This window comes from Gavialis gangeticus, unplaced genomic scaffold, assembly GCF_001723915.1.
Source record: "Gavialis gangeticus isolate Ggan-Ray unplaced genomic scaffold, GavGan_comp1, whole genome shotgun sequence".
Taxonomy (NCBI): Eukaryota; Metazoa; Chordata; order Crocodylia; family Gavialidae; genus Gavialis; species Gavialis gangeticus.
In genome coordinates, this window is record NW_017729004.1 from 14,293,179 (window position 1) to 14,300,137 (window position 6,959).

The window sequence follows — 6,959 nt, forward strand, 5'->3', positions numbered from 1 at the left end:
AGATGTTTTGCAAGTGTCAGCTCAAGCGACTTTCCCAATTTTGCTCATTAAATTTTGCTATCCCACAATGTAACAAAATAGTATATACAGGACCTTGGTCCAGTCGTTAGTTGCATGGGTAGGCCCTTCCACCCCAAACTCCCCTCAATTTCAGAGGAATCCATAGATTTCATAGACATTAGGACTGGAAGGGACCTCAGAAGATCATCAAGTCCAGCCCCCCACCCAAAGGGCAGGAAGTCAGCTGGGGTCATAGGATTCCAGCAAGATAAGCATCCAATTTGCTCTTGAAGGTGTTCAATGTAGGTGCTTGAACCACCTCCGATGGCAGGCTGTTCCAGACTTTGGGGGGTCGGACAGTAAAGAAATTCTTCCTTATGTCCAGCCTGAAACGGTCTTGCAGTAGTTTATAACCGTTCAACCTTGTCATCCCTTGGGGTACTCTGGTGAACAAACATTCCCCAGATCCTGGTGGATACCCCTGATAAACTTATAGGTGGCCATCAGATCACCCCTGAGCCTGCGTTTTTCCAAGCTAAAGAGCCCCATGGCTCTCAGCCTGTCATCATAAGGTGTGTCTTCCTGACCTCTGACCATGCACGTGGCTCTTCTCTAGACTCTCTCAAGCTTCTCCACATCCTTTTTGAATTGTGGGGCCCAAAACTGGACACAGTACTCCAGCTGCGGCCTCACCAAGGCCGAGTACAAGGGGAGAATGACATCCCGGGATTTGCTTGAGAAGCATCTATGGATGCAAGCCAGCGTTTTGGTCGCTTTACTAGCCACAGCATCGCATTGAAGGCTCATGTTCATCTTGTGGTCAGTGATGACCCCCAAATCCCTTTCTTCCATAGTGCTAGCCAGCGTAGCACTGCCGAGCCTATAAGGATGCTGCAGGTGTTTCCTCCTGAGGTGGAGAACCTTGCATTTTTCAGTGTAAGACAGCATCAGGTTCTCGTCTGTCCATTTGCTGAGCCTGTCCAGGTCAGCCTGGATCACCCATCTGTCCTCAGGTGTGGATGCTTTGCCCCAAAGGTTGGTGTCATCGGCGGACTTGGCCAGTCCGCTTCTGACTCCAGTGTCCACATCATTAACGATGATGTTGAACAATATGGGTCCAAGAACAGAGCCTTGGGAGACCCCACTGGTCACAGGGCACCATGACGATTGACTTGCGTCAGTTACTACCCTCTGGGTCCAACCACGGAGCCAATGCCCCAGCCAGTGGACCATGGTGGACCCAAGGCCACCTCTTGGCCAAACTGGCCAATTGTGATTATGGGATACCAGGTCAAAGGGTTTTTTGAAGTCAAGATATATAACACTCATGTGGATCTAACAGCAGTGTACATGTACATGCATGATCTTTGATGGAAGCTTTTTCACCTCCTTTTCGAATGCCACATACTGCCATGACCTCATGTAAATAAATATGTAGCATACCTGGGGTGATTACCAGCCAGTGGACTGAAGCTCTGTTGTACACTAACCTTTTTTTTGTTTGTTTGTTCAATTCCTTAGGGAAGTCATGGCAGTGAGAAGGTGTTATTTCTAAGGCTTTACCTTCTCCAGGGAATAGGATACTTTCACAATGGTAAAGAAAAAGATGCTGCTGAATATCTGCAGAAGGTAAGTCATTGCAGTGAGCAGGAGGCTCTCTGTGATCATGTAAGAAAAGCTTTTTTGCAAAAATAGGGTACATATGTGCCTTTTCTCGTGTTCTTCCTCTTCTCCAGCCCTGGTCTGTGGCTGCTCTGGGTAGCTGAGAAGGGACTGCAATTCGTATGCAAGTGACAGCATTTACTGATTTGCTGTGTTCTCTCTGTGTACAGGCATCTGATTTGTTTCAAGAGCTCTTCATAGATCCTGAAAAAGTCAATGATCTGTTACTCCTGGGATTCTCTCCTCAGGAAGCTCGCCTTGGTCTGCGAGCTAGCTATGGCAACGTGGCTCATGCTGCCAATCTTATCAGCAATAGAAGAGAGGTATGGTGCAGGGAAAAGAATTAAACGAGACAATGTTTGTGTGAGCACTTCTGCTCAGTGATGACATGCCTTGAGTATGAAGGGTAATGCAGAACCAAGGCTTTTATCATCCTCATGTTAGTCTCAGTACTGTTTTTAAACAATTTTCCCTAGATTGTTGCACGTGTGAAATACATCCCTAAGAAGCAAGGTCTGTCCCACCTTGCACAGGGCTGCAAGGCCCAAAGAACAGCAACTTTACTGCAGAGGCACATGAGAAGATGTGCTCCTTGGTTGTATTCCTGGTTTTGACATTGACTGTCCTAACTTCGGGCAAGGGTATAGGTCAGGGGTAGGCAATGTTTTTTGGCCAGGGGAAGTGTGGCAGAGCAGCAGGAAGCTGGGAGCAGGTAGCTCTCTGCACCCCCCGCTGTGCCCTGCCACACCGGGTTCCAAAGCTGCTTTGCGGAAGCAGTGAGGGGAGCATCACTGGTATGTGCTGCCTGTCCAGGGCCAGGGCAGAGAGGCAGCAGACGTTTGCAGCTGGTTCAGGTTCTGGGTAGCTGCTGACAGCTACAGAGCCCGGGCTGCTTGCCACAGGGCTTCCATGGGAACAGCCTGGGCTCTGTGGCCATCAGAAACTACCCAGAGCCAGGGCTGGCTGCAGCCTGGAGGCTACAAACAGCTGCTGCCTTCCCACCCTGGCCTGGCCCCAGCTGTCTCCTGGCCCCGGGGGAGGCAGCAGGTGCTGGCACTGTGCCCGTTGGGGCCAGGCAGGCAGCAGCTGTTTGTAGCCTCCTGGCTGCAGCTGGCCCCAGCTCTGTGTAGCTGCTGATAGCCACAGAGCCTGGGCTGCTCCCATTAGGGCTTGCAGCATCGCAGCTGCCTTCTGGGAGCAGCCCAAGCTCCTGGGTGGCAGCAGCTACCCACAGATGGGGCCAGCTGCAGCTGGGAGGCTGCAAACAGCTGCTGCCTTCCCAGCCTCAACGCATGCCAAGGAAAATGGCCTTGTGTGCTATGCTTGGCACGCGTGCCAGGGGTTGCCGACCCCTGGTATAGGTTATAGCAGTGTTGGTCTAAGGCCACTTGTCTCTCACCTACTGACCACCTCAATTTATATTTTAACTGATGGGTTTTCTTGCATGCATACTGGCCTCTGGCTGCTTTACTACTCCATCCAGGAAGGCCATCTGCAGATGCTTCCTCTGCCAGATGAAGGGTAATTGTACCCACAAGCTTGCAAAGAAAAAACATTTTCCAACTATTTGGCTTTGTCTAATAAAAGATATCGGATTTACCCACCTTGTCCAAAGTTAAGCAAGTCACTTGACCACTTGCAGCATATCCATCTATAAAATCTGATCTAATACTTACTAGACTAGGACCACTGTGAGCTTAATAAACAAGGGCCTGATCCTGAAAAAAAAAAATCCAACCTTAACAATTACTGTAGATGCTGGAGATTTTTCAGCAGCTCAGATAGAGGAAACTTTCCTACTATTATCCCGAGGAGAAATCAAAGTAAATATCAGAGTAGTAGTGATCCATCAGTGGAATGGTCTAGCTAGAGATGATCCTGCCTTGAGCATAGGGCTGGACTAGACGACTTCATGAGGTCCCTACTTTCCTATGATCTTGTAATCCTCTGGTAGAGTAACTCTTTTATACAATTAGCTTTTTAATGACTCTGCTTTTATAGATGAAGGCACAAATAAGGACAGAGGAAAGAACCAAGAGGCGGCAGCGACAGGAGGACATAAATACTTTGAAAAACATGGGCTATTCAGAGCGAGCTGCTCAAAAGGCTCTTCATCAAGCAAGTGGAAACTTGGATAATGCTTTTCAGGTAAATGACCTCCAAAACTGGTCCAATGAACTTTATCCATACAAAGTGATAAAAATCAGCCTGGCAAGCCTGTGTGATTTTTCAGACTTCGTTATTTTTAGCTTCCTACAGGATTAAATTAGTACTCCCTACACTGGTAAAAGGGCAACACTTTACTGTTTTATCATATATGTACAACCGTTCTGGGCAGTTTAACAATATTTATAAAATAAAATACAAAAAAGTCCAGAATCAGGAGGCTAGTTTCACTGTATCAAAAATTAATCCAAGATTAAAATATACAAACCCACTCTTCCCCCTAACATACCAGACTTTATCCATTTTTCGTTCCAAGTAAGCCCTGAAAATTAACAAATTCTTGTTGTTCAGGATCTAGCAGGGAATGAAAACCTCAAAGCTTCTTAGGAAAGGCTTCCAACCTGAGTATTTCTATTAGAGTATCCCATCAGGAGAGGTTTCAAGTATGTGCGTTCCAAGCTATTTAAGAGATTGTAAATAACAGCCACCCACTTAAATGCTACCTAAAAATGAACAGACACTTCATGATTTTAAAATCTGACCCTCTGTTAAGTGACAAGTTGGGCTGGCTCGTTTCCTGTCTGCTGATCCCACTAGTGCAGGGGTAGGCAAAGTGCAGTCCACGGTCTGGATTGGGCCCATGGCAGACTCCATTTCCCAGCAGCCCCTGTGGTGGCAGCTCCTGGCTGCCGCTGCCAGACCCAGCCCTGCTGCCTGGGGATCTCAGCCCATCCACCCCACATCCACTGCCGGGGCAGGACCCACGCAGGAAGGGCACGTGGCCAGGTGGCTGGGATGGGGCTGTGACGGAGTGAGATGGGTGGGTGGGGCTGGGGCAGAGCCATGATCTTCCTGTACGTCCCTGCAACAAGCATGGGTTCTGCAGAGAGCAGATTGTGGCACTGCCCCCACCCTACGATGTCACCACCACGAGACCTGGACCCAGAGCAGGTCCCCACCTAACTGCCTGCCCTGCTTGCACTGTTCCTGGCCAGTCTCCCTGGAGCCCCTGGGACCAGTGGGACCATGACAGCTTGGGGCAAGGGCTGCTTACAAGTGGAGTCTGGCTGTCTGCCGGATCTGCTGTTTTGCCCCCTGCACTAGTATGTCATTCTCTTTCTAACAGATGAATATTTGTGTTTCCCATATGGACGTAAAAGCTAAACACATTTAGGTATACAGTTTCCTATAGATAAGTTAGAACAGCATATTAACTCTCACTCATGGCCACGGAGAAAAGACCGTCCAAGATGGATCTCAGAAGAGCAGCAAAAGGATTTTAGGACAGACCAAAATGATGCATCTGACTTCCTGAGGTTCCTTCTGGCACCACTTTTCTCTCATTCTACATGGAAAGAAATAAAGTACTTTAAAAATAAAGTATGAACACTAGAACTTAGCAAAATTACACCAAGTTTATTTGGCCAGTTGTCTCCTATTATTTTGAGTGTGTAGGCATCCAGAAGAGATGAATTACAACAATATAAGGAGGCTGTAATGGAACACATTAAGAGAAGAGAAATTCAGGTTCACAAATCAGCCCAAGTTTCCAACAGTGAGCTCTTTTAGACCTTTTCAGTCACCTCCCTTAAAACATCATCCACACCTCATGATACAGCATAAGTATTTTAAGGCAGGTCAGCAGCACAACTTGGTAGGAAATCTTCCTCTTTCTCCTCAGAGGTGATTTGTGGCTCAAAAGAAGTGACAGAGAAGCCAAATATATATACACCTAGCACAGTGGTTCTCAGCCTTTTTAGGCTTGAGGCACTTCTTGGAAAACATTAGGTCTTAGTTTCCACTCTTTTTTTTTTTTTTAACTGTGAAAATATAATAGAGCAATTATTCTGTTGCAAAGAACTGAGACTACAACAGGTCAGATTTATTTAAACCTGTGGATTCCTGTTTGAAATTTCTAGATTTATCTTGTGAATCATGTTTGCGTAATTAACAGTGCCAATATTTTGTGGCATGCTGCGGTGCCCTTGAAACAGTCTCAAGGCACCATAGAGTGCTGCAGCATCCTGTTTGAGGATCACTGATCTATCAGAATAGTAATGATCTCTCTTCTGGTATACACAATTACCTTTTTAATTGCTCTGCTTTTACAAGAGAAGGTGTGCTCTGACTTCTCAGCTTTTTAGTACACTTAATCTTTGGAAAGTCTAGAAGGAATCTTAGTTCATGAACTTAATAGAACTTTTCCCAGCCTCTAATTATAAATGTGTGTCTGCATGGAGGAATGACACAGCTGTATTACTTATGTACCCCTTTCTATTTAGATTCTTCTTAGTAATCCTCAGTTATTCTTGGAAAATGATAACAACAATCCTGTGACACTGAACCAGTTTCAGGTTCCTAAAGAAAGTATTGATCAGGTAAGTTTTACTTTAAGAAACCTAAGACTGCATTGTAGGCTTGATTTTGAAGAAGTAGACCATGTTAATACCAAAAGTGCCATTTCATCCCATTAGCCAGTTAAACAGCCACAGTAGATCTTCTTTTGCAAAGCTTTGCAGGTGTTGTACTCCCCACTGATCTTTGTCACTTGAGGGGAAAGAAGCCATACACAGTAAAGTTCTGGTGCATGTATGTTGCTGATTAAGGTGTTGGAGTCCTGCCAGCATTGCATGTTCAAAGGTAGAGATAAAAATTCTGTTTTGTCATGATGTTCTGAATCAGGGATGAAAACAAGACTGCAAATACTGAACCTAGTATTTGTGAGGAGGAGCCAAAATGCCTACCTTTCTCCCTGTTGTAACTGCCTTGCTTTGGTGCTATTCGGTAATCAGGGCAATATCAGCAGCAGAGGCATCTCCCCCAATTCATTGCAAAGATAGAGGAGAAAAGATAGACAGTGCTTCATAGAATTCATAAATGAGGAAATAAACAGGCATGTTCAAATTGATAGGTTTCAGATTTCCTATTTTAAATTAAATGCTTTATCTGCTTAGCCCAGTCATCCGAAAGCCCTCTACATCCTCAGCTCTGAGCTCCCACACAACAACTCTGCAGTTTTCAGGCCCCCGGCCCCATGTCAGAAATTACTACAGATTTCCTTAGTACTACTGTCACACTTAACTGTAAAGGGATGGCTGGTCCTGAGGTCAGTCACATTCCTGTAGATGCCC

General features: G+C 46.1%; 1 protein-coding gene across 5 annotated transcripts in view; it reads left to right on the forward strand.

Annotated features, from left to right (window-relative positions):
• The window catches only part of NUB1 (negative regulator of ubiquitin like proteins 1), a 47,008-nt gene that overhangs the window by 29,996 nt on the left and 10,053 nt on the right, over nucleotides 1–6,959 (forward strand). For 4 of the 5 annotated variants that reach the window (XM_019508115.1, XM_019508114.1, XM_019508112.1 and 1 more), the window contains 4 exons: nucleotides 1,522–1,629; nucleotides 1,833–1,985; nucleotides 3,664–3,810; nucleotides 6,111–6,317. In XM_019508115.1, the coding sequence (XP_019363660.1) occupies nucleotides 1,522–1,629; nucleotides 1,833–1,985; nucleotides 3,664–3,810; nucleotides 6,111–6,302 (600 nt within the window). In that variant the 3' untranslated portion in view covers nucleotides 6,303–6,317. Of the gene's footprint in view, nucleotides 1–1,521; nucleotides 1,630–1,832; nucleotides 1,986–3,663; nucleotides 3,811–6,110; nucleotides 6,318–6,959 lie in introns of those variants that run through there. The other variant, XM_019508116.1, reaches the window with a different exon arrangement.